Raw genomic sequence first — 27147 nt, 5'->3', positions numbered from 1 at the left:
AGCAAATTAGATTTAATGTTTAAAATTTAAAGTTCTACAGTCTATGCTAATTTATATTTGAATAATAAAAAGTCATCAGAATCATTGTATAATTTATTATGTTCTTCAAAAGCAATGTAAACTTTTAATTTAAAAAATCAAATTATCCACAAGAACAATAAAAAATAAAATACATTCAACACATACATTTAAATATTTTTAACTTACTATAATAGATATATGTACATAATAAAAACGTTACAATAATAATAATAATAATAATAATATATATAAATATATATAAAGTAAATCATTTTGTTCACATTTTTCGTTATTTAATTACAAAAGGAAACAATGTCTACAAAATGTATCATGGGATTACTATAGGTAATTATAATTATTATACAAATAAAATGTTATGGTATTATACAATGCTATTATCATTAATTTGTTTTCAAGAAAATATGTTAATTTTAATCTGTTAATTAAGCTTTCTTATACTGAATATGATAAAAAATATTTAAGTAGAATCAAATTTAAATGAGAAATTTGTCTACTTTTGATATGTGTAAATATTAAAAAGCTGTTAGAAAGGGTAGATAGTAAAATTATTTACAAAGAAACATGTGAGGCTATAGATTTCCATCATGAAATGAGTTAGTACTGTTGCTACGCGCTAGGCTAAGCACACTGCCAGACAAACTATCTTGTTCAAGACTTGATGCTTCGGCAATCGCTAAGGCACTAAAATAATCACATTAAACAATTAATAACAATAAATTAACAAAACAAAGAAAAATACTAACCTAAAGCCTAAACGGGCTGACTCTTCATCAAATTGTTCTAGTTCTCTCTCTTGTTTTTCACGAAGGAGACGAATACGTTCCCCGCGCTCTTGCAGAAATTGTTTTGTTTCCATTTCCATCTGAAATTTCATAAAAAAAATTTTGATAAAATATATTACCAACAATAATATATATTTATTATTTAATAAAGTTTTTATATAAAATGAGGCTTTTTCTTCTAAAATATAGTATTATACAAACTGCATAAAAACATCAAAATTAATAGAAATAACTAGTATATTGCTAAATAAAAATAAACTTTTATTATTTGTCAGTTAAATTTATTAGTAGTTCTATACTTTCTAATTTTAAGTAATGGTCACTTTTGATTTTGAGAATCTTAAATTTTATACATTTTAATAATTATAAGCAACACCTACCTTTTGCTCGAGTAATGATCTTCGAACTGAAATACGATCCTCTAATTCTTTTTTCTCACGATTTCTTTGAGCATCTGCTTGCATCTTATTCTTTGATTGATATGCCATTAATATTTCAAGTTCATATCTTAAACGTTCTTTAAGCACATGACACTCAACTTCTTGTGATTCGTCAAGTCGTATCTAAAAAGTAAAATGTATTATGTAATATATATATATAAATAAATTTAAACATATTTAAAAAAAAAGTTATAATAATTGTTTAACTTACAGATTGTTTTTGTAACATTTCAGAAATGCTTTGTTCATATTGTTCTCCAAGCAATGCTAACTTTCTTCGTTGTTCTTCCTTTAGTTTTTTTATTACAGTTTTTTGTTCTTCTTTGGTTGTAGTTGCCAGTACTTGAGCTTTTAATACTTTGTACTGTCGTGTTTGAGTTTTGCATGTTTCTCTAAATTGTTTACGAATTTGCATTTCTTTGTGCTAAAATATTATACACACATTTATTTATTTATTTATTTATTATGTCTTTTTGAGGTTATAATTAAGTCATATCTAGTAATAAATTAATATAATCAGTAATACAATTAAGTGTTAAATACATTGCATACTAATTGAAATTAAGTGCAATGATAAAACTCATATGAATATCTTTACCAGTTCTTACTAGTTTATTTAAAGTTGATATTAGTGGAAAATTACATATTTATAGTGAATATAAAATTTTCCAAAAGTAAGGTTAAATTCATTTATAAATTAAAAAAAAAAAATTATTATATGGTTCAGTTCATATTTTTCTTTACAAATCCGATAATGGGAATTACTCTATCACTAATATTAACTAAAACTTGTAAGTAAACTGAAGATTCTTACAAATTGAATTCAGAGATTGTCTTAAAAATGTTAATGGCAAATTTGAGTTGAATAGTTCCAAGTTTATATAGTTAGTTATAATATTAAAGTAAATTGACTTAAAAGATAAGAATATGACCTGTCTTTTTTTTTTAAAATGAGATTTTAAGAAATTTACAAATACCTATGTATAATATCACAATTTAAAATATTTTAGAAAACCTGTGAGTAAACATAGATGTCAATTTATCTGTTACTTATGGATAAAGTACTTCTAAGTTGTATAAAGTCATTCTATTCACTTTGTTAATAAAGTTAACTATATAAATTAGATAAGTTATTTATGATATTAAGTTAACATATACAGGCATGGTATTGACTTTCTTGAACAATTTATATTTGACTTACTTTGAGACTTTTAGGTTGTTGTCGAAGTTGCATTGCATGTCTCTTCCGCAAATCACGATGAGCACGAGCACAATAATCATGTTGGTGCTGCAATTCAGTTTCATGTTGTCTAGTTACTTGATCAGCTCGTAAGGCATGGACAGCTCTCTGTTGTCTTGTTTCAAGGTTTCTAGTATCTTCATGATGTCTTAATAACATAGAATGAGCAGTTTCCAACTGTTGTTGTCTTTTTCCGAGTTCCTAAGACATCAAACAACATTAAACATAATTACAAATTGACTCCTATAGTTTCTTATAATTCTGGAAAAATGTATTAACAAAATAACTAAATAGAATTGTTACACATAGAACTAATGATAGACAAAATATCAAAGCATTTGCTTAACTATTTATAGTAAATAAATTTATTAGTTGCATAAATTAAATTGTAACTATTGAAAAAATACAAACTTCTCTTAGTAATCCTTGTTCATATAAATGGTATTGATTCAGCCTTTTTCTACGAAATTTTCTAATTTCAAGTTCCAAATAGTCTTTTTGACCTCGAATAAGTCTGTGTTCTTCTTGAGCTTCCATTTGTTTAAGATTTTCTTTTTGAGATCTTTATAAATAAGAATTAATTTTAAAATATACAAAATTTTTATAATAAATGCATACTAACTGTAAAGCAGCATCTTTTTGTCGCTTAGGTGTGGATTCATCCAATAATAACTCACGTTTCCATCGTTCTTTACTGGTTTTATAATCTTTTTTTCGTTGAGTATCAAATGCTTTGCGGTCAGCTTCTTGTTTATTAGTAATTTCTTTCATTATTTTCTTTTCAGCAGCAACATTTTGTTTCATCTACAATAAAAATATTATAATTTAATATTATTTAGTTTAATTTAATTTTTTTTAAATGATGTTTAAATGTTTATTCCATCTTCTATATAAACTAAATATCTGGGTCTACTTGAGAAACATCTCACATGAGGTCCCCACTTAAAATACAAGTAAAAAAACACTCAATTCAAGACTTCACCTATTTAGACTACTACCATTCTAAACTCTCAATGAAAACTAAACAGATAATCTGCATGTATCTTATTTAAATTTATGTAGTATTCAACTTTGAGACTCAGCTAAATTGTCCAACATTAAAATCAAGAGTTTTTTGCATTTTTTTAAAACATTTATTAGAATATATACAATCTGTAGTAGCAGTTACAATAAATATATGAGTGTAGAACGTAGAAAAACAAAAATAATATACATGATAAAATCTTGAGGAGAGTAACTACCCTGAAACAACACTTAGAAAGTTATAATGTTAAAATACTAAACGGTATACCTTATAATACAATGATTTTAATATGAACTAAAAATTATTATAAAATTAAAAATTACCTTCTTTTCTAATTCTTGTTGATGTTTAATTTGTAATTTTTCTAGTTCCTTGCTAAATTGTTGCAATAAAGTTTCATATTCTTTATCCAAGAGCTGTTTATGACTTTCCATTTCAAGTTTACATCTATCTTCAAGCTTTAACATAAATATATAATATATATGAATATATTAAATTTACAAATATCTTATAATTTATTTTAAGTATAACTACTTTTAATAATGCACCCTGGTGTTCTCTTCTCATTCGTTTGTAGCCAGACATTTGTTCATGCATTTCTTCTTGCATATGTTCTTTTTGTTGCTTTGTGACTATAGAAGTTGTTCGAATTGTTGCAAAATTATTGGGAACTCCAATAGCCACATGATCATTGGATACAATAGAATTAGAATTATTACTAGATGGCTAAAATAAAATATTAATATTATTACCTTATACTTTTAAGTATTAAACATGAAAGTTTATTATACACTTCACTTAAATTTTTTATTTTTTTAAATATTTAAGTATTATTAACAAAGATCATTCAGTTTTCTTTTTCATGTGCTTATGGCTTGTTTTAAAAAAAATTCATGGAATTAAAAATAAAATATTTAAATTACCATAAAAACATTATGATATCAAAACAACTAAAAATTGTAAATGATAATACAATTTCACTTTATTTTTCCGTTAATAGGCTAGGTATAGGATAAGTAATTTTACATGCTATACAATTATATAATAATTTATTTATTATGTTATAATTATGTACAGTACACCTATACATGAAGCAATTTTTACTTATAATAAATGTTTTGTTTTGATGACCAAGGAGAGAGGGATTAAATTATTCACCTATCCCCACTATATATAACTGCAACATGTTTATGATAAAATGTTAAGTAGTCTTATCAATTCCAAAAATTGTAACATATTGATTCTAAAAAATTAAAATAATTTGTAAATAATATTTTCTATAAGAAGTAATATATAAGAAATTACTAATAAAATATTAAAGAATTGAATTATCTATTGATTTTTGGAAGAATTTTTTCATATTAATAGTTTGCAATAAGGTATTATTTAACACTATATTACTTTAAAAATGTGAATAGAATTTTCATCCAAATGCATAGTTGCATTTCATATATCTTATAAATGGATACATAGCATATAATGTATTCTAAATAATTTATTTAACTTAGTTAAATTAAATATTAGAGTGGAAGCCTGAGATTTAATAAATATTCATACTTTTAAAATTGATTATAGATCAATTTAGTCTATTATTAAACATAACATTTTAAAATTTGCAATTATGCTGTTTTGTGTTTGTAAGTCATAATATTGGAGTGACTATCTTCTTTTAATACAAAATTAAGTAAAAATGTTTATAAATTAAATTGCTCATAAATATATTTTATATATAATTAACTGAAAACTGAATAATCAATTAATCATAAGAAGCAAGATAAATATTTTTATAATGTATATACATTATTCAATAGAAATGTTTCAAAGTTTTATTGATACTACAATTTGTTGAGATATTTATAAATGATAACTACATTATTTCTAATTTAATTTAGCTTGTATAAAAACTACAATGAAATTTCATTAAAATACCCCACAGAAATATTTGATATTAATGAAATAAAATTTAGATAATTTATAGTGTTCATGTGCAGTGCATTAAAACAATAATAATATATTAATACTTTGTGGCGATTTCTAGCTGTTGGATAGTGGTCGTTTGTGCTCATATTAGTTATTTCATTCATATTCGGCGTACTATTGGTGGAACTACTGTGCGATGAAGCGCTGACACCAATTGACTGTATTGAATGTTCTGAAGTTATACTATTACTCTTGCTGCTCTCTCCGCCTGTATGTTCATCAGCATTGTCTGGCATTAATTACAGAAAAATTATATATTATTTGTTGTTTCGTTTTTAAATGCGAAACAACAAATTTATTAAAAATCTACACTTACCATCATTGTCGCCAACATTACTCTCAGTTTCATAAGAATCAACCATAAGAATTTTTTTCATTTTTCTATAATTGAGATTATCTAAATCACGAACAGCAGCTTTTGTTCTTTGTATAAGATCAATTAAAACATGAGATGATCTTGAGCGAGTTATTAACTGATGCTAATTACAATAAAGAATCAAGTTACATATTTATCTGGATTATTTAAAACATTTAATTTATAAACTTACTTGTAAAAGTTTAGATGACGGTGGGCGCTCACTAGGATTTTTTTGTAAACACAGTTCAACAAAATATCGAAATGTGTCTGACCATTCAGATGATTGTAAGGTAGGAGTATCATTCTGTGCAATATGATAAAGTGCACTCATTGCATTCATGTTAAAATATGGAGGTTTTCTTTCAGCTAAAAAACATTAATCAATATAATAGTTAACTTATTGGCACATTAACATTTACTAAAATACATATATAAAAAATAGTAATTTCTTAAAAATATATACAATAAATTTGTAGTTACCTAATTCAATACATGTTATACCCAGTGACCAAACATCAACTTTTCCATCGTATTGCCCTTCATCCATAGCTAATATAACTTCAGGTGCCATCCAATAAGGAGTACCGACAAAACTGTTAGCTGGGCATTTTGTACTGGCAGATCCAAAATCAGCTAAATAACAAGCAGTATATTTTAATTATAAAATAAATGATTACTTATAAACTATGTTAGGTTACTTTAAGAGAATACAACAAAATAGTGATAAAAAATTATCTGTTGTCATGCATTCTCACTACTAAACCAGCCCGAATGGCTTCTGTTAAATACTAACAATAGTTAAAGAGCAGAATATAGAATAAGTCTAATTACCAAGTTTTACTGTGCCGTTTTCTGTAAGTAAAATGTTTCCAGCTTTTACATCTCGATGTATACGGCCTAAAGAATGAAGATAATTAAGACCTCTCAAAACCCCATCACAAATAGCAGCAATTTCTTCCTCCATTAAAGGTCTTTTGTGTACTTCAATAATATCTGAGGCTGAACCCAGACAATATTCCATCACCAACTGAAATTTAAATTATTATGTACATAGAATGTTACATATAATGTATTAACTATAAAAATTATATTACCCATGCTGTGTGATCTCTTAAAAAACATCCCTTGTATTGTATCGTATTTGGATGTTTGAGATGTCTTAAAAACCTTATTTCTTTTAGTATATCTTGCCATTTATCCATACTTTGTTTTCCTAAGTAGGACATTTTTTTTATGGCAACTATCTCTTTGCTCTCTAAACATCTCGCATAATACACAGCACCAAAACTTCCGTGACCAATTTCTCTTAAGTCTTCAAATATTTTATCCGGATCTTCTTTATCAAAAAGTTCAGCTATTTCAGGATCTTTTAAACTTCCTGGCCTTGGAATTGCCGGCATTTTTATATGGTATATTATCAAAATATTTTAAAAATATTAATGTATAATGAAAATTTTATACATAATATAGTATCTGAAAAAATATAAATAATAGAAAATAATAGATGAATACATTTTAATTATATTAGGTATATATATTTTTTATGTATCACAAAATAACAACTTATAAAATACATATAATCTAAAAAATATTAATAATTCTTGCATTTATAATTTATGTGTAGTATTAGATAAAAATAATAAAAATTTCATTATTAACTTTGATATTCAATTAATGTTTGAATAATGCTAAACAATTATTATTATTATAAACTAGCTTTAACTTACTTTAAAGTAACAATAATGTATCATTTTATTTGTTTATTTAAATAAATTAAGCCAATAATTATTAATTGGTAGTATTATAATGATCATATACTATCATAGCAATGAATTCAATAACTATAACCTCAAAAAAAACTAATAAAATGAAAATATTATTCCTACCTATGAGATGCTATGATGTATACATACAATATGTTTATATAAGCATAAGCCTTAAGGTATTCTTAAGAATAATAATTAAAATAGTCACCCAATGCTGGCAGAGTTAAATGTGACTTGATTAACAATTAATATTGCATAGGATAGTGTAGTTACTGACTACAGATGGTAAATTGATGTTAGTTTATAGCACTATAATACTATATAGAATATACTTATGAATATGGTATGTGTCTCTTTCACTTAAATTAATTATTTATTCATGATGTCATAGCCACTGATACTTTATATCAATAATAAAAGTAATAATTTTAATTAAAAATAAAAAAAATTTTAAGTAAATCATTTAAGATGTAATTAAAATAGAACTTGGTTTAATATTTTAAAATAAAAATCTCTTATGTATGTAAAAAATGTATAAATTATATCAAAACATATAAATTAAACTACATTTTTTAGTCATATTTTATTATCTTAAAAAAAAAAATTAGTTGTACATAAATAAATAGGTATATTTTAAGTTTATGAATTTATGTTTAGCCAAAATTTACTTGGCACAATTGTTGGTGAATTACTTCTTAAAATAATTAATAAATTAAAAATTATTAAAAATACTTGAATAAAAAATAATAGCTTTACAAAAATGATGTATAATTATAATAATATAATAATATATTCAAATAAATGAATTATGTTCTAGTTGTTGTAAAATAATCTGGAAGATTTATTATGTCAGCCATTATAATAAAGCAATAAGTTACAAAGCTAAAAATATAATAAGAGACTATAGTTGTTAATATTATTTAGCAAATAATTGTATTATTATCTTAAGTAAAAAAAGTTAAATAACTATTAAATCAGAGACAAGTCATTTGAATTTGAATTTACATATATCAACATTAAAAAATAAATTATCTGCTGAATAATTGAGTAATATATTATAAGTGCAATACTTATTTAATAATCAAAAACTTATACTGCTTGCCACATATCACCTTAAATGGTACAAAAATATAGTTTTTAAGTATATATAAAACTTCCAAAAATTTATTTTAACCAAAGAAGTTAGAAATAATATATTAATGGTTTCTAATTAGTAATTATTAAAAATAACTATATTGTTAAAGATAAAAATGTGTGAGCATGGTTGTTGAATTACATTGTATATATCTATATATTTTTACATAGGAAAAAAGAAATCACACATTTATAAATATGAAAGTACTCAAATATTAGTATTTTTTCTAGAATTTTCCCATATAAAAGTATTGAATGAACTAGGTAGTGCAATAAATTTATTATGAAAGAATAAATTTACCTCAAAATCCGCTACAGTAGAAAATAATTGTTTTTTTGGTTATCATTACATATTAATGGTATAACATTTGAATGCAATGATTTAATATTTGATCGTTGTATTTGATAAAAAAAAATGTATAGTTATTTATAATCAATTTAAAAAGTACAAATTGAGAATAAGTTGGAATATTAGATGTTTTATAGTGCAAACTATTACATATAAAAAAAAAAAACAATCAATATTAATACATATGTATTATATATATGTAAGTATAATAGGTATACTATCAGTTGATAAATTATGTTCATAACAAATGATAGTTTTTTTTTAACTCAACATATTTAAGTCTCGAAAACCATTTACATGCCAAATAGGGCTTTAAAAATTTTCAACAATAGATAAGTTAATGAATTGTCATTGATTAATTAGACAATAGGTAGGTATAACTGTTTGTGAGTGTTAACCAGAGTTTACTGTTAATTGCTTGTGACAGAAAATTCAGTAGTAGAAGTAGGAGGTGTTTATGACTGATGCTTGTGTTAAATCATAAAATGTAAAAACAAACAATAAACAATCAATATCAAACGAGTTTTGACCATCATTTTATCAATTAGCATAACACAGTTCACTACAACAACTGTTGCTATATAAAAATATATTAATATATTATTGTTATTTAATACAATTAAAAATGCAAAAACAAAAAGTAGTAAATACAGCATATTATAAATAAGTACATACTTGCGACGATGTTTTCCAAAGCAGACCCAAACGCTTTATTTTCCTCGGCATAGTCGTCTCTCGAAATCGATAACGCGTACCTACTACGTAAGATAACGACAGAATAGGCAGACGACTTCTTCGTCGCTGTCAGTGTTACGGACAGCGTTTTATTATTGCATATTTCTATTCTGTTTTATTATTATATATTACCGGACGGCCAATTCCGTTGAAAACCGATTCGTCATCCGTTTTCGATAATGCAAACAGCGAATATGTGATATTATACGCTGCATACGTACAGGCTAAGGGCAGAGACAGTCGAAAAACACACGCACACACACAGAGATAAGGTGTCGATAAACAGTCCGAAAATGTAATTAAAATTATGGTAAAAAATAATAATAGAAAAAAATGAAAAGAGTGAAAATTATTATTATTAATAAAAAATGGAACAGTGAACACGATCGATCCAGACTTTTCGTCAATGAGCGAAAGCGCAGTGCGACCAACCCAACGGAGTCAACAGTCTTAATTGTATTGCACTCTTTGCGGGTGGGTGTACGTTTACGAGGCGCCCTATGTTTGGACAAATTTAAAATTTTGACTTATAAATGTCTTAAACCATATCTGACGATAATCGACACTGGACACGTACCTAATCATCGAGTACGTAGGTGCTAAGTACTCGAGCATCCGCCATTTGATCGAGTTACTTTCTTCTGCGCATCGCATCCATTGAAATTGGATTGGAAATTTAAAATCAAAGAATTATTTTGAAAATAAATGTTTTAATTATTATTGTCATAACTATCAAATCAAAAGTTTATCATAATACTTTACTTATAAATTATAATGCTGTAAACATGTATAATATATGCTCAAAGTATAAATACTTTATTTTTCAGTACCCGTGTTATTTAATTTTTTTCTTAAACATCCGTTATTTTTTCTAAAACCTTTTTTATTTTTTCATGATAGACATGATAATACATATATATAAAGCAAAGAAAACAGTCAAGTTGATATTTAAAAATACAATATGGTCAATGTGTATCTTTATTCTTTTAACAATCTAATTTATAGTTACAACTCAATATTAAAATATTATTAATAACTCTTGTATTATCAAATTATAATATACTATGATATTTATATATACAAGTTGAATCAAAATATTGAACTTAATTAATAAATCCTAATAATATACCCTATCAAAATACTGTTTGAATTTAACCTTCAAGCATCTACAAAAATTATTAAAATTAATTTTCAATTAATAGATTTTATTAAATTAATATAATTCAATTTCTATGTAAATGGAAAGTCAGAATATTTAATCAATCAGTAATTTTATTTTAGACTTAGTTCTAATTTTTAATGCAAAAATTAAATTTTGTACTTCATTATTAAGAGTATGTTATATCCACATGTGTTGTCTTTGTCCTACTGCATTATATATAAAATGTACATTCAGTCATTTACATTTTGTATTGCTAGCTTGAATATTTGGATGAATTGACCTATTATAAAAGTTAAAAGTAAAAACATTATCTGTGTTTTTTCACTGAATTTTTAACTATGAGATTTAAAATATTAATATTTAAAAATATCCATAGCTCAGTTAAAAATTAAAATAACATAAAAAACCAAAAAAGGACACAGATAATGTTCTTAGTTTCTTACGTTTAACTATTATAATAAATTAATTTACTCTAATATTTAAGCTAACAGCACATAATTGGAATGATTTAATAAATGTTTGCATATGTTATACCAAGAAAGACAAAGATAATACAATTGAACAGCGGAAATGTTAGGCCTGGATTAATACAAAATAAAATAAAATTATAAATTATGTTTATTCACATTTTTTAACATTATTAAAATGATCATCTGTATCTTGTTCACTATTAATATCAATTTCGTCACAGTTTTTATTAATTAAATTTTTTCTTTCATATCGTTGTCGATTTTTTTCTTTTCTTTTACGTTTGATTTCTTGTTCTACTTTGTCGGGATCTTTGCCTTCATTTATTAATTTTTTTCTTTTGTTAATTAAACGTCGCTCATCAAAATCAGTTTCATCTAATTTTATCTGTGCTTCTCTTTTTGTAACATGTACTTGAGTCAAAATTTTGGCAACATGTAGTCCTATAAAAAAGATAAAATAATAATTAGAACTTGTATTACTAATGAATATTTAAAATAAACAGATAAAAAGAATTAATTTAAAATTAAGAATTTATTAAAACATTTATTTAATAATATGCGACCTTTTATATCACTATAAATAATATTTATAATATTTTAAATATTCATAAGGAATACAAAATAATTTTTAAAATGATTACTATTGACAACATTTTTTTAATAATATTTAATATGTTCTCTCATTGGACAGAGTATTGTTATGAATTATGGTCGAGAAATAAATATTGAAATGTTTATATAAATTAAGTTCAAATTCACTATATTTAGGGATGGGCCAATATTTCATACTCCGATTTCTACTATTAAAATAAAACTAATAAACAAAAGTATTCAAAAAGTCCAATTTAAAAAAAGTTGGACAAAAAGTTCAAAAATACAAAATATTTTACATAATTAATATTTATTTTAAAAATTTAAAAATGTTTATAGACATTAGATATTATACACATTATGTTATTATATTTATTTCTATTTTCTTATTTTCTTTTATAGTTATATAACTTATTACAACATATTAGAACAACAATATCAAAATTTAGTTGTAACTAAATACATTTTAAGAAACAATGAATTTTATTTTATTTATAAACACATTAATTTAAACTAAAACTAAAAATAAAAAATAGTATATTATAATTATAATAAAAAAGTATAAATTTGTCATTCTTATAGATACCAACTTTACTATAATACTATAGTGGATTTCAATTTTATTTTTGTTAGTTACGTAAATATAATGATATGTGTACAGCATTATTAAATTTTTAAAATAATATTAATTAGGCATGTACAATATTTTGTATTTTCGGACTTTTTGTATGACTATAAAAATTGAATCCGGGCTTTTTGTTCCCAGACTTTTTATCCGCGATTCATAAACAACATATTTGAAAGCAATACTTTTGGTAAAAATCATGAGCTAATATTAAGATATATAACTGATCCCAACAGTATTGAGTATAGGGTTCTAGTATCAGTTCATCCTTAAAAATATAGTAACCAGTAACGCAAAATTGGTTTATTTATATTTAATTATTTATGTCTAATTAAACGAGTCTCGAATAGACACATTATAATAGAGTAATTCTTTTCAGAATTAACTATTTAAATATTTTCACTTATCCTTATATCATATATATAAATTTGTTTAAATATATTATTAGAATATCTCACAAAATTCTAAAACAAAAAGCCTTATATATAATTTAAATATATATTAAAGATTTACAATTTACCTGAAACATCATATTCTTTTAATCGAATATTAATTTTCTGTTCAATTGATTTTACTAATTTTATATCATGTTGGGTAATAATAGATACAGCACGGCCTTGTCTTCCTGCTCTTGCAGTTCTTCCAACTCTATGAACATAATCAGTAGCATTGTTTGGAATTATATGATTTATTACTAATGACACTGCAGGAATATCAAGACCACGACTGGCAACATCAGTGGCAATTAAAATTTTGGAAACATGAGATTTGAATTTTGCTAGCCCTGCTAATCTTTGACGTTGAGATATCATTGCATGAAGTGACACTGTGTCAAATCCAACTTCATTTAATGTCATATGCAGCAACTGACAGTTTCTACAAAATAAAATATTTTAATAAATAATAAAACATGCAATCAATTTGTATCTATAAATATTTTTTTAAGTTATTGTAATACTAATTTGGTTTGATATCGAGGCTAAAATATACATTCTCTTTAACACTTTGACTGCTGACATCGACGAATCGTATTTGTTTTAAGTGGCGGGTGTTGACGTATTGTCGACAATCTATATTACTTTCTGACCTCTCCCAATAATACCAGCATACAACAAGCTATTTGTACTTGTGCCTTCGCACAGATAAAAGGTTGAAATTGTTTAATTCCGGTGGTTTAAGATTTTGGGTATTTTAATATTATTACTAGCTATACCCGTGCACTTCGTTTCCTGTACATAATGCATCCGTGTTAAGTTTGGTTGCCTAATGCTAACATTTAATATGAGGATAAAAATTATATTTGGTTTTCTGATGTGGTGTATAAATGATATGTTCGACATATCAACTTTGCATAAATGTCTGCCTAGCGTTGCATTTTTTCAATCTATTAATCGATTAAATAATTGCACAGCCCTAATACATAATAAAGAGGTAATAATATATTGAGGCCATTAATCGGGATAACAACTTTCCTATCTTATGACAAAAACAAAATTACACACATTAATCATAATTCCATCAAAATCGATTGAGTAGTTTCGGAATGCATCAAGAACATCATACCTGTCGTACACCAAATTTATATATATATATATATATATATATAGATATTATAGTTAGGTATTTTTAAATTGTACTTTTTAGTAATTCCTTCTCTCTAATCTATAAATTAAAAATAACAAATGAGTTATAATTATTAAATAGAGGAAATATAAAAATTATATTTAATAATATTATTTACAATAAAATTATTTTGAAGTATTTATAATCCTATTATATGTATTAATTTCTATCTATAAAAATGGATTCCTGTTTTCCTTTTAATTTGTATTATATAAGAACCGTCTCCTGACAATTACGAACACAAAACAAAAAGAATTAGTTTAATCGGTCCAGCCATTCACAGGTGATGCGATTACCAAAGGTAACACGGATCCATTTTTATTTATAGATATAAATAAACCTATACTATTATTACAAAAATGTTATGCACAGGGAGGGGGGTCTTGCTCAGGTCAACCCATTCCGCAGTCAAAGTGTTAAATGAAATATTTTAAAATGAATTTGGGGGCATTCATTAACCAGTAGTATACATTCAAATTTCACAACTTATTATATCGAGTAAAAGCTTTAGGAAATTTTTTTCCTGCTGCATTTAGATAAGCTGTGCGCTCTGTTTAATAATGCAAATTATAAATGAACTATTAGTTGATGCTAGGTACATTAGGAAAAACATGTCTCCAGTTTTTACCAGGGCTTTGCATTCAAATTTAACCCAAAACCCGAATTAATTGTAGAACCCAAACACGTATTCAATTGAACAACATCCAATTGAAAAAACCCAAATTAACCAAAAACCAAAATTACTGATTAATGGTAAGTATATGTTTTTTTATTATATTTGCTTTAAACATCAAATAAAATTACTATATCAAATTATCAAAAAAAATTGCATATTAATTGATATAAAACATTGGTTTTTTAACATCTGAATTAACTGTAATTAACTCGTATAAATTTACATTTAACTGTAACCTGAAAAGTTCATTTACCAGAAACACCCACATTTTCTTTTAACACCAAAAACCCAAAACCTGAATAAATGATTCTAGTGCAAAGCTTTGGTTTTTATAATGGTAATGCATACTAATTATAAAATACAAATACATTAGATTAATGTCATGAAGGTTATAGACATAACTTTATTATATTATGTATTTGTACTTACTTGCATGTATCAGTGAATATCATAATCAGTCCCTTTTCATCTTTTTCACGGAAATTTCTAACTATTTCTACTAAATATCCATCCTTTACATTATATGGACAAAGCACATAAAATTGTTCTAGTTCATCAACTGTTTTCACTTCAGCAGTTGATTCATACACAAAAGTCTAAAAATATAAAAAGTTATTTTAACAAATCAATATAACTGTTTATATGAATAAGTACAAAAATATAATAATCTCACAATAAATTAAATAATTGTATAGATTTATATTTAAAATCTGTATTAAAACTATTAAGTTTAAAAAAATATTGAAGAACAAAAATGTAAATAAAAAAAATAATAACTTTTCTGATTTGTCTAACTTTGCTTATGAAGGTAAATAAAAATTAACATAGAGTTAACCTATCTAAACAAATATTTATATGTAAGTAATTATCTTTCAAAAAAAAAATGTTGGTGTTTAAAAATTTTTTTTTTTTGTTTCACACAGTATCATGATGTGTCTTTAATTTTATATATAGTAGTAATCAGTCAAATAATTTGATATGATAAAAGTTCACTCAATTTTTTTTTTATATGGATAAAAAGTCTGGAAATATAAATTATTAAAATTACCCAAGTCATTAGAAAAGTATAAATTATTTTCAAACTATCTTGAATTTTTATACTAGACAAATGTTAATGTATAAGAAATAATAATTATATAAAATATTGTATAACAAAATTAAATATATTTAATGATCGGCGGGGTAATTATCCGCGATATAATAATTTATATTATTAACTTACATTTTTTTTTGTTATCATTTTAACTTTTTCGAGAGTATCGGTCATGGTGGCACTAAATAATAAAGTTTGTCTTTCTTTTGGAAGAGCGTTAAAAATAGTAGTAATTTGTTTATCAAATTTACCACCTAATAATCTATCTGCTTCATCTAATACTAGAAATTTTATACGTTTCAATGAAAATGTATCACAACTTTCCAAATGGTCGGCAAGCCTAAATAAAATAAAATAAATGTATTTTATTCCTAAAGTGTAGGTATGTGTAAGTAAATACCTTCCAGGTGTTGCAACCACTATATGGGGTTTATTCGATAATTCCCGTGCTTGAACTATCATTTCCATTCCCCCTGTAACTACACAATGTCTGAGATTCTTAGGTTTACCAATTACAGCAAATTGATCTGCAATCTACAAAATTGAATGAGTACATAAGTTAATGTGTATTTAGACTTAATAAACTAAAAAATAAAAATAATAACAATGCATTTACTTGATAAGCTAGTTCTCTAGTAGGAGTAAGAATAAGAGCAAATATTCCATAAGGCTCTTCCCAAAGTTTTTGAAGAATAGGCAAAGCAAAAGCTAATGTTTTACCACTTCCAGTTTTAGCACAACCTATACAGTCAATTCCATCCAATATTTTTGGTATACAATTTTTTTGAATTTCAGTTGGTGATTTGACGCCTGTATTTATATAGAATGAAATATTATTATTTATACAATAACATTTATATAAATAACTTGTTGTAAGTTCTATGAATCATAATATAATTTATTTTTACTGAATTTAGTGCTATGTACTCTGATATTCAATACCATACAATATAATATACTATGAGGTAAACTCACATATTACAATAAATAATAAGGAAAGGAATATGTTCTTAAAAGAGATAGATTTGATGTCCAGCACTTTTCAGTGTACATAGAAGTCATTTCGGTTAAGATTGACAACAATCTAAGTTGGAAATATACTTTTATATATTATTAAATGCACTTTACATGGAGATAATGCAACTTCTCTATAAACACAAAAAATAATAAGGTTATAGCTATATAAACTAATCTCCACATTATTGTGTATCATGAGAATATGATAATTCGTTTTAATTTATCAATAAGGATTTATTGAAGAGTGAGAATAGAACATGTATAGAGGAGTTCAAGAGAAGCTATAATCAGACAAGCTAAAAAGTAATCGTGTTTTAGTGTATAGTATTCCAATGAATATTATAAAATACTTTTGAACTTTTTAAGTAGATATGTAGGAAGTAGGAACGTTACAGTAACATAAATAGGTACTCACCAACCGCATTAAGCTGATCGCACAAGAATTTTGATAAATTTAAATTTTGAAAATTCATGATTAACAATTGATATATTTGATATGTTATAAAGAATAAACTCTCTATACTTCTAATTTCTTAACATCTCATTGATCGTATTAGTTATTACGAGCACATGCATGAGACATCTAAAAAGTGTAAATACTAAATAGTAAATAAAAATACTAAATTCCACAATTCCCGTGGTTGTTATCTGAAAAAAAGATATGGACACATGTGAAATGATAAAATTCAAAAATCGAAAAGTACTTTCTTAGGTTATCTCGTTATATAGTAGCAAGGTTTATAGATGATATAATCTAAGATTGTATAATCTATAAACCTTGGGTTGGTAGAATATTAAAGTTGATAACATAATCATAATTCAAAGTGGATTCATATTCACACACTGTACATTTTCATAATATTTGGATTTTGAACAAAAATAATAACAAATAGGTACTACTTTTTATTAAAATTATCATTTGTAGATGTTAAATACTAGAAATGTTAATATTAAATGTATAATGTATTAAAGTACCATTTATATTATTACATTTTTTTTTAATTATGAAATTCTTGTTTTCAAAATAATCACAATTATGAATTTAAAAGTACATTTTGTATATTGTACATGTATTATAAAATATAAATGTCAAAATTATTGAAAAATTTACTTTGATTATATAAATTATAATTATTGGTAAATTATTTTTATACAATTTATCAAAATTAACATTTAATGTTGCAATTTATATCAATATTGAATAAAAATTTAAAAAAAAATATTTAAATAAAATGAATACTTGTGCTTGTAACTATAAATTAATAATTCTTACTTTGAATTCAAAGTATTGCCAAAACACATTTATATCTTCGCACTGTAAGTTTATTATAAAGTTATAATATAATTTTGATAAATAAATAACGAATTAAATTGTTATTTAGATAATTGGTCCAAGCATCAACGTACAATTCTGCCGAGATATGTTTCTAATGGTTCTGCTAGAACTGAAAAAAGCCGTTTAACACAGCTCTTAGTCAAATCTCTAAAAATTGCTTCAATGGCTTTTGGTGTATCATTATTAGCATTTGGAGGATATTTACTAGGTTGTAATTTTTTTTAAATCTTTTCCAACTTGTACAGTTGTACCTAATTATTCCTAACATTTAAAAGTATTAAAAATTAAATACATTTTAACAAAAACAATATTAAATAATATTAATAATAATTTTAAGTGAATATTTATAAAAAAATATTAGTTATAATTTCTTATAATATAAATTTTTCAAAAATTGTGTGATTGAATATTTAAATGTTTGTATATGTTGAAAGTTTGACGATTCTATCCCATTGTGAAAATTAAGCAAGCTTCAACCTTTAATTTTATTATTTGAATCTTTAAATTTCATTTATTGTATACATTCTTGGGGACAACCTATTTCCCCACACCACTAATATCCAATTATACATTACAAAATTATGTTTTTAGTTTTATATACATATTCCAATTAACCGATTTTGATCTTAGTTATATTCGTCAAATTTCACATGAAGTAATTACTATTTGCCATATGTATTAAAATTTATTATAAATAAATAATAATAGTATTTTTTTTAATGGTATTAACAACTGTCATGATTTTGAATAATCAAACCTAACATGACTTTAATTTGAGTACCTATTCTACCATTAATTTAAAATTAAAATAAATTAAAATAATTTAATAAAATTTAAAATATGTTTATTCTAAAAACCTAATAACTTTTAAATAATTTATTTTTATTTTTGTTAAAAACAGTGTTTGAAGACGATGATTTAGTTCAAAAAGAAAACAAAAATAGTCCACTAATTATTAAAATCTATGAACGGATATGTTTCAGAATAGAATTTTATCATAAGGTATGTTATGTTTTTGGGTTTTATTATAAATTAATTATATATTAGTAGTAATATTCAACTATATTATAAATTAGTATAAGTTCATAAAGTTTCTACTTTCTTGATAATCATTATTTTTTATTTAAATGTATATATTATTATTTAGTTGTTTACAATTCCTGCAACCAATAAATTATTACCAGATTCATTACCAGATTATTACGATAAACCTCAATATACACTTGTGTTGGAGATTACTGATCTCCTTGTACATCCAGAGTGGAGTGTAAGATATTAATACTGTAAGAATTGTATGTTTTTTAATAATAAATTAAATTGTATTTTCAGTACAGTACAGGTTGGAGATTTAAAAAAAGACCAAATGTTGACTATTTTTTGGAAAGAGTTGGAAAGATTTTCGAGGTAGTTGTATACACGGCTGAAAATGGTTATGTATGTTATTTTTATATTAATTTATTTTGATTCAATTTATTATAATATATTTCATTATTATTTGTTTATTTTATTTTTATTAAAGATTACTTCTCCAATATTAGATGAAATTGATCCTAATGGTTGGATTCAGTATCGCTTATCACGTCAATGTACTGAATTTAGAAATGGTCAATTAGTAAAAAATATTGAAAGAATTAATCGTGATTTATCAAAAGTAATTCTTATAGATTGGAATACGAGTTGGACACAACTTCATCCTTATAACACTCTAATTATACCTAGATGGAATGGTGATGAAAATGACAACTCGCTTATTGATCTTGCAGACTTTTTAAACGGTTCGGTTATACTGTAAAGTTTTATTTTCAACAAAACATTTTTTATTTGTAACTATTATGAATATTTATATTGATTTAATTAAACAATAATTATAGTGGTCTTTGCAAATGAAGAAAAAGATGTAAGAGAGATTTTAAGTGAATTTAAACGATATGATGATCCTATAAAGGCATTTCGAGAAAATCAAAGAAAATTAAAGGTAAAATATTATATTAAATTATATTTTTATTTTATTACAATTGGTATTTAAAATCAATCATATATATGTGTTCCACTTTTGGGTAATTATCAATTTAAATATTTTTTTCAAATTATTGAAAAGACCACATAAATAGCATTTACTTTATTACAATATTGTATAAATAAAATCTGAAGTGAGACACACAATAACATGGTTTTCTATAGCTTCTTTTGCAGTTTTATATGTGATTTTTTTATTATATTATCTCTATACCTAATGACTTACTATTTAAAAGTATAAAAATTGAAATAAGTTATGTACTAATTACTTTAATATTAAAAAATATTTTAGGAAGAAACTAAGGTTGAAGAAGAAAAAGAAAAAGAAATAAATAATATAGAAGATAATAATAAATCATGGTTATCGTGGATATCTTGGATTTATTGATTTAGTATAAACAAAAAACATACACAATACAATTTATTTGTATACATTATATATACTTTGTTAACAAACATATTGAATATCTAATAGTATGTATGAATTTTAACAACTGAATAGAAATCAAAAATTAAATTGGTTTTAGCTTTATGTTCATTATGTATTTTTGTACTTCTATTTTTATTTACATGCTAAAATTGAAGGTAATTTCAGTTTTTTATAAATATATATATTTTATGAACTTGTTGCACATGCTGACATACTCAAAATATAATATAAAATCAGATGTTCAATCTGTGCCATTTACTAAATTATTAAAAACACATACAATAAATAAATTGTTATTATTATTTATTTCTGAAAACTAATATAGTATAGTTGTATAATTCTTTTGTTTCAAATGAGTAATTTTACTACTATATTACTCCATAGTATAACTGCCATGTACAATGGCTACAATGACTGCTATTTTTTGCTAATGCCAGAGTCAAAAGAATACATAGAACTCATAGAAGACTCAAGATAAATAAATTATAATTAAAAACCTGTCTACCTAAACTATAGTTGGAAATTTTCAATAATATTGACACAATAATTAAAATGGTTAATAATGTTAATATGCAAAATTGCAAAATAGTTAATACAAACACAAAAGACAAAAGTATTAAAAAATAAGTATCAAAAACCGATCCTGAGTCCTGACCCCTTATCAGTAAAGTTTTGAGCATGACTAATCTATTCTGTGTAATAACTTTCTGTTAGGTTAAAATATGTGGTATTTTATCCTTTGGCTGCACTGTGAATATAACCGTCCAATTTGTCTATATGTTTTTAATAATTCAAAGTAGGACTGAATGTAGTAAAGTAAGTAAGGAATCATGAATCATTATAGAAACTAGTAACTACCCATTATAATTTTTTGAGTATTAAGTTAGTAGCCAGAGACCGGTGGGTAGTTATTTCAATTATTTATTGTTAGTTCTGAATCGGTTATTCGCTTATTTCTCTATGACTATATGTGGTATACTGGTATGTAACATTTCAGTCGTAAATATTCTTTAACTATAATATGCTGCTTGCCCCTATGGTAGTATACTAGTATCGTACGATATTCACTCGTCAGTTCGTCTGATACTAATATGTGAAATGTCTGGTTTTGACATTCACTAAAAGAAATTATATTGGGAATACAGAACGGCGAAATAGTGTATTTGTAGTTGACATTGTAGACATCTAATCAAAAATAATACACTGTTCGTGTACCTATTTGAAGTTGTTCAAATTCGATTGTTTTTAGATTTATAATCAAGGTAAGTGTACATATGTATATTTTATTTTTTCGTAAGTTTAATTAAATTTTAAAGAACAACTACCATATCTACAATCTTGTATTCTATACTAAATAAGTAATATTAAATATTCATTGTACATATTTAGTAATTTTAAAGAGATAATATTTCCAAAATCAAAATCTAGATAACACATGTACTTAAAAGTTATGTAAAATGTATCTGGTAAAAATGTTATTCCCAGAATATCAGAAAAGTTTTAGATTCATAATATTTTTAGTTTTTCTACATTATTTTTAATGTACTAAACCAGTTTCCAGGTTTCCTGGTATTATACTAATATATCTTTTACAAATAGGATAAAAATAAAGTGATTTGCCCTGTTTGTATATTGATTAAGTATATCATTTTTTTCTTTTATTTTGATTTTAAGCTATTTAAAAATCAAATATTTAATACAAAAAAATTTATAGATATACAATTTTAAATGTTAAATTAATTGATATTTAAAATAATTATTATTTTGTTTTTCCTTAAAGTATTCAATAAGGAAGTTTTATATAATAACAAATTGTTTGGTTATTTTAACTTTTTGAACATATATACCTAAAACATTGTTCTGCAATGTTATTTCTTTTTTGGTTACCACCTAAATTTAGATTATTTATGGGTCACAAACAAAAGTATTCATACAAATTTCATCAATTTTTTTTATGAGATATTGTGTAAGTATGTAAAAGACCATTAACTGAAAATAAATAATTTGAAAATCATTTATAATTTAAGTTTATTTACTATACATTAACAATTTATGAAATATTTATTATAGTAAATTATGTTTAATATATATTAACTAGATTTATGTTTTCTAAAAAGTAAATTCTCTTTTGCAATAAAAACAAGTAAAATATATATTAAAAAAGTTTTGGAACATAAAGTACATAAGTGTCACATACATTTTATATATTAAGATGTCATAAAGAAGCCTTAGTTTCTGTATTCCTTAGTCATGGGAAGATGTTAAGGTGGATAATATGCAGTGAGATATTCACTTTAGTTTTTTTAACACTTGCGATAATCACTAGTTTTGAAATTGTTTAGTTCTTTTCAAACAAAAACTAAATAATGTATGTATTTTAAATTTTTAAATATTTTACTTATTTTCATTATCAAAATTTACTATCTAAACTAAACTTATACGTATAATATACTAAATTGATTTTGTTTTTTTAATTCTTTAGAACTGTTATTATGGATGCTTATGATAAATTAGAAAAAATTGGTGAGGGAACCTATGGAGTTGTGTACAAATGTATGGAACGTTCTTCAAAAGAAATTGTTGCTGTAAAGAAGATACGTATGGAAATGGAAGATGAAGGTATACCAGCTACTGCTATCAGAGAAATTAGTATATTAAAAGAACTTAACCATCCAAATATTGTGAAGTAATTTTAATTAAATTTAAATTTTTATGTTTACATATTTAATTAATCAATTTAATCTTAGCTTAAGGGAAATACTTATGGATGACTCAAGGTTATATTTAGTATTTGAATTTGTTCCCATGGATTTAAAAAAATTCATAGACTCTAGGCCAAAAAAACACTTAGATGAAATTATTACTAAATCTTTTACTTATCAGGTAAATTTTAAGACATGATTATGACTTTAGTGTTAATCAAATTTTAACTATCCTATTGTGCACTGATTATGTTTTAGTTATTAGTCGCCATATATTATTGTCATGTAAGACGAATATTACATAGAGACTTAAAACCGCAAAATATATTAGTTGATATAAAAAATAATATATTAAAAGTAGCTGATTTTGGCTTGGGTCGTACTTTTGGTTTGCCAATTCGAGTTTACACACATGAGGTATGTATAAAAATTTAGTTTTTATTTACAAAATGATATTAAAGTAATATTTTTACTTCTTTATTAGGTAGTAACATTGTGGTACCGAGCTCCTGAAGTATTATTAAATACTCAACGGTATGGTTGCCCAATTGATATGTGGTCCGTTGCATGTATTTTTTCAGAAATGGCTTGTGGAAAACCTTTATTTCAAGGGGATTCAGAAATTGATCAACTTTTTCATATTTTCAGGCATGCACAAATTCTTATTTTTATTAAATTTATTTAAAACTATTTTTTATAAAAACCTTTCATTCACATTTGCTTTTAAATATTTTTAAAGGTGTACAATATATCAAAAATACGTTAGTATATGTCAAATAATTTGTTTATAAGAACATTATATATTAGTAATATTTATAGTAGCTTATTAAAAAAAATTTATATAAACATTAGCTTTCTGTATTTAGACTGTCAGACTTTTTAATTTGGAAATAGAAAATTGAAATATAATTCTAATTCTATTGATTTGAGTTACTAAGCTAGTTATTCCAGTAATTTTAAGTTTTTTTATTTTTACAAATTTAATTATTTATTTGCTACATGTTTTGACACTTTATAGAATAATATACAGTTATGTAAACATAAACATTCCAACATTTAATTGAAAGGAGATAAATTTATAATAAAGGAAAGAACCACAGTTTTTATTTTGGAAAATAGACAGGCATGCATCCGTTTATTATTATTTATTGTAGACCACATATTATATTTATGTAGGATATACGTTATTTGGGTGTTATAGGATATACACATAAACACAATGACATACATTGTTTGAACAAAGAGTAGAGGAAAGACTTATGTTGAAGAATTTGAGTGAGGCCAGAAATAGAGCAAGCACCTTCACTCCAGAATTTATATTTTTAGGCATTGAATTATTTTTATTAAAAATAACTATTTGAATTTAAAATATTATTCAGGTTTAAAAAATATTGAGTTAAATTTTATTTTTGAAACTTAAAAATTATTAAGTTTGTTGAATATTTTAAAAACTTAAAGGACATTACAACACTAAAAACAAGGTTGCTTAAATTTAAAGTATGTCATTATCTAAGAAATATGGAGTGGGTCTTACACTTAAACACTAATTATTCAATGAGATACAGGCATTTGAAAATAAGCGTGTGATGTCATTGAGTCGAATTCGGAATAGCGACGTGTTTTAAGTGCAAAAGTGTCTAAATTAACACAACAATTTCAATCGTTAAATACAATATTTTAAAATTTTTTTTTTTTATTACACTTGTGTAATTATAATTATGATATACTTTCTAGTTTTTTTATAGTAGATAAAACTATTGTAGTCAATTTCTTAAAATTTGGTTTGCGCGGCAAAATAATGCGAGTCGCAAACTCAATAGTTGTATTAAATTATAATTTATAATATATATGCTACAACAAGATATATTCAATTTAAATCATACCATCATCTTAAGCACATAAATATACTTGGGTTTATGAAAAAAATTAATTCTGAAATACTATATTAAGTTATAAACCATTGTGTAAATCAAACTACTTTTACATGTAAAAAATAAGAGGCTGCTCTGTCGTCGACTCTATGACATCAGCTATTCATCAACTCTCATAATCTCGTTGAGTAATCATTTTTTTAACTTTGGATTTTTACCAAAACATTTTTCATTATGTTGACTACAATAATACACCAATAAACTTAAAATTAAAAAAAAAATTAGTGTTGTGATGTACTTAAAAAGTTAAAATTATTTCATTCAATTTAAATAAAATACTTAGAATAGTTGTATGATTAAAAAAAAACATTTATAAATATTTACAGACTTAAGTTTTTCCAACTATAATCTTCCTCATTATCACACATTAGCTGACAGTATGCGGATGCTACATATATTATAAATATATTATAAATAATATATTATTTTATGTTTATGTAATTGTTATTTATTTTAGGATATTAACTACACCAAATGAAAATACATGGCCTGGTGTTTCAGAATTAAAGGACTACAAACCTTCATTCCCTACATGGAGCGAAAATATATTAAAAAAATCCGTCAAGAATATAAACAATGTGGGATTGGATTTACTTCAAGTATAATTAATTACAGCATTAAATTTAATTATTTAGATTAAACTTATTTATCAATTTCCTTATATAGAAAATGCTGATCTATGATCCAAGTAAACGTATCAATGCCAGAGATGCGCTACAACATCATTATTTCAAAGATTTAAATAAAAATACTCTTCCAGCACATCCTGAAATTAAATTTTGAATAATACTCAATATTACAATAATTTTATAAATATTGTTTAAGTATACAAAATGTTTGTTAAAACTTATACTAAAGTTAAAAATTTATATTATAAGTTAATAAAATTATAAAAACTAAAATTCTATATTTTATATGCAACAGAAATAAATAATAATTTTCCTGCATTTTGTTTTATTGAATGTTGACATGTCACTTGGATGAATTATTTCTTTTTAATTTATATATATTTTATTTTGTGTCTAAATAATAAATATTTTGATATGTTTAAATTTTTAAAATCAAAGATATACAACACTTTTATTTCAAAGATTAAAATAAAAAGTCCCTAGTTAAATTTTAAATAATAATCAATCTCAATAATTATATAAACAATTTTCAAGTATGAAATGTGTTCACCTATGAACATTTCTTTTTGCTAAAACTAATGCTTAAGTTAAATATTTAAATTTATTTTAATTCTATATTTTATATTTCTATGTACGGAATGATTCTTTTATCATTATACACTCATTATTTTGTAAATTACTGAATTTATTTTTATTTTTTTATCCTTTTATTTAATAGTGAAACCACTATCAACTTTATTTTTAAATGGTAACCTACATTTAAAATGTCCAAAATTATAGGGCTGTTTTTTTTATTAATTTTAACATTCAAATTATTATTTTTTGTTAATCTTTTAGCGAGATATAACTTTTCAATGTTGGGTGGTTTTTGGTTTTTATAATACTTCTTGTTTCTGAAGACTACTAGTAACATGGGCAATAGATAATAAAAGGTTCATATTTGTATAAGTAATAACCTCATTATCAACTATCGACGCAGTGATTATTTTTTGACTG

General features: G+C 24.0%; 4 protein-coding genes across 8 annotated transcripts; 2 read left to right on the top strand and 2 right to left on the bottom strand.

Annotated features, from left to right (window-relative positions):
* Positions 1-332: 332 nt before the first annotated feature.
* LOC113555603 (serine/threonine-protein kinase Tao) lies at positions 333-10240 on the bottom strand. Of its 2 annotated transcripts, none has more exons than XM_026960055.2 (16): positions 9791-10240; positions 6961-7339; positions 6698-6893; positions 6347-6499; positions 6057-6232; positions 5825-5987; positions 5550-5737; positions 4063-4254; positions 3852-3986; positions 3127-3308; positions 2916-3066; positions 2466-2705; positions 1476-1688; positions 1205-1387; positions 786-904; positions 333-723 (listed from the first exon to the last, which is right to left on the bottom strand). In XM_026960055.2, the coding sequence occupies exons 2-16, from the start codon at positions 7264-7266 to the stop codon at positions 612-614; spliced, it is 2709 nt and encodes a 902-aa protein (XP_026815856.1). In that variant the 5' UTR covers positions 7267-7339; positions 9791-10240; the 3' UTR covers positions 333-611. The 2 variants fall into 2 exon arrangements, with proteins under 2 accessions (XP_026815856.1, XP_026815857.1); XM_026960056.1 differs by having other exon boundaries at positions 5550-5716.
* Positions 10241-11510: 1270 nt separating this feature from the next.
* On the bottom strand, positions 11511-17760 carry LOC113556698 (probable ATP-dependent RNA helicase DDX49). Its single transcript, XM_026961799.2, has 7 exons — positions 17523-17760; positions 16707-16900; positions 16491-16624; positions 16220-16430; positions 15427-15593; positions 13219-13574; positions 11511-11923 (listed from the first exon to the last, which is right to left on the bottom strand). The coding sequence occupies exons 1-7, from the start codon at positions 17578-17580 to the stop codon at positions 11631-11633; spliced, it is 1413 nt and encodes a 470-aa protein (XP_026817600.1). The 5' UTR covers positions 17581-17760; the 3' UTR covers positions 11511-11630.
* Positions 17761-18268: 508 nt separating this feature from the next.
* Positions 18269-20975, top strand: LOC113558428 (mitochondrial import inner membrane translocase subunit TIM50-C-like). Of its 2 annotated transcripts, XM_026963887.2 has the most exons (9): positions 18269-18424; positions 18490-18651; positions 19345-19445; positions 19591-19710; positions 19773-19877; positions 19963-20047; positions 20108-20218; positions 20315-20418; positions 20752-20975. In XM_026963887.2, exons 1-9 carry the CDS (start codon positions 18340-18342, stop codon positions 20845-20847), a joined length of 969 nt encoding a protein of 322 aa, XP_026819688.1. In that variant the 5' UTR covers positions 18269-18339; the 3' UTR covers positions 20848-20975. The 2 variants fall into 2 exon arrangements, with proteins under 2 accessions (XP_026819688.1, XP_026819687.1); XM_026963886.2 differs by having other exon boundaries at positions 19963-20218; positions 20752-20973.
* A 712-nt stretch (positions 20976-21687) lies between these two features.
* Positions 21688-26349, top strand: LOC113556419 (cyclin-dependent kinase 1-like). 3 transcript variants are annotated; one of them, XM_026961343.1, is made up of 8 exons: positions 21688-21870; positions 22139-22151; positions 23372-23575; positions 23637-23772; positions 23850-24008; positions 24076-24239; positions 25980-26121; positions 26189-26305. In XM_026961343.1, the coding sequence occupies exons 3-8, from the start codon at positions 23382-23384 to the stop codon at positions 26303-26305; spliced, it is 912 nt and encodes a 303-aa protein (XP_026817144.1). In that variant the 5' UTR covers positions 21688-21870; positions 22139-22151; positions 23372-23381. The 3 variants fall into 3 exon arrangements, with proteins under 3 accessions (XP_026817144.1, XP_026817143.1, XP_026817145.1); XM_026961342.1 differs by having other exon boundaries at positions 21688-22151; positions 26189-26349; XM_026961344.1 differs by lacking the exon at positions 22139-22151.
* Positions 26350-27147: the final 798 nt, after the last annotated feature.

The sequence above is a fragment of the Rhopalosiphum maidis genome, chromosome 1 (genome assembly GCF_003676215.2).
Source record: "Rhopalosiphum maidis isolate BTI-1 chromosome 1, ASM367621v3, whole genome shotgun sequence".
Taxonomy (NCBI): Eukaryota; Metazoa; Arthropoda; class Insecta; order Hemiptera; family Aphididae; genus Rhopalosiphum; species Rhopalosiphum maidis.
The sequence above is the reverse complement of the archived record's forward strand: the minus strand, read 5'-3'. Positions and strand labels throughout refer to the sequence as shown.

What these genes read in the sequence shown, in the direction of transcription:
- LOC113555603 (XM_026960055.2), bottom strand. Translation starts at nt 7,266, where the DNA reads ATGCCGGCAATTCCAAGGCCAGGAAGTTTAAAAGATCCTGAAATAGCT. An exon ending in CGTCATCTAAACTTTTACAA is followed by an intron (nt 5,988 to 6,056) that starts GTAAGTTTATAA and finishes TATTGTAATTAG; the next exon opens with CATCAGTTAATAACTCGCTC. An exon ending in CAGCTAGAAATCGCCACAAA is followed by an intron (nt 4,255 to 5,549) that starts GTATTAATATAT and finishes ATTTTATTTTAG; the next exon opens with CCATCTAGTAATAATTCTAA.
- LOC113558428 (XM_026963886.2), top strand. Translation starts at nt 18,340, where the DNA reads ATGAATACTTGTGCTTGTAACTATAAATTAATAATTCTTACTTTGAAT. An exon ending in CACATTTATATCTTCGCACT is followed by an intron (nt 18,425 to 18,489) that starts GTAAGTTTATTA and finishes ATTGTTATTTAG; the next exon opens with ATAATTGGTCCAAGCATCAA. An exon ending in TTGTACATCCAGAGTGGAGT is followed by an intron (nt 19,711 to 19,772) that starts GTAAGATATTAA and finishes TTGTATTTTCAG; the next exon opens with TACAGTACAGGTTGGAGATT.
- LOC113556419 (XM_026961342.1), top strand. Translation starts at nt 23,382, where the DNA reads ATGGATGCTTATGATAAATTAGAAAAAATTGGTGAGGGAACCTATGGA. An exon ending in CTAAATCTTTTACTTATCAG is followed by an intron (nt 23,773 to 23,849) that starts GTAAATTTTAAG and finishes ATTATGTTTTAG; the next exon opens with TTATTAGTCGCCATATATTA. An exon ending in CAACTTTTTCATATTTTCAG is followed by an intron (nt 24,240 to 25,979) that starts GCATGCACAAAT and finishes TATTTATTTTAG; the next exon opens with GATATTAACTACACCAAATG.
- LOC113556698 (XM_026961799.2), bottom strand. Translation starts at nt 17,580, where the DNA reads ATGAATTTTCAAAATTTAAATTTATCAAAATTCTTGTGCGATCAGCTT. An exon ending in AAATGATAACAAAAAAAAAT is followed by an intron (nt 15,594 to 16,219) that starts GTAAGTTAATAA and finishes TTATATTTTTAG; the next exon opens with ACTTTTGTGTATGAATCAAC. An exon ending in ATATTCACTGATACATGCAA is followed by an intron (nt 13,575 to 15,426) that starts GTAAGTACAAAT and finishes TTTATTTTGTAG; the next exon opens with AAACTGTCAGTTGCTGCATA.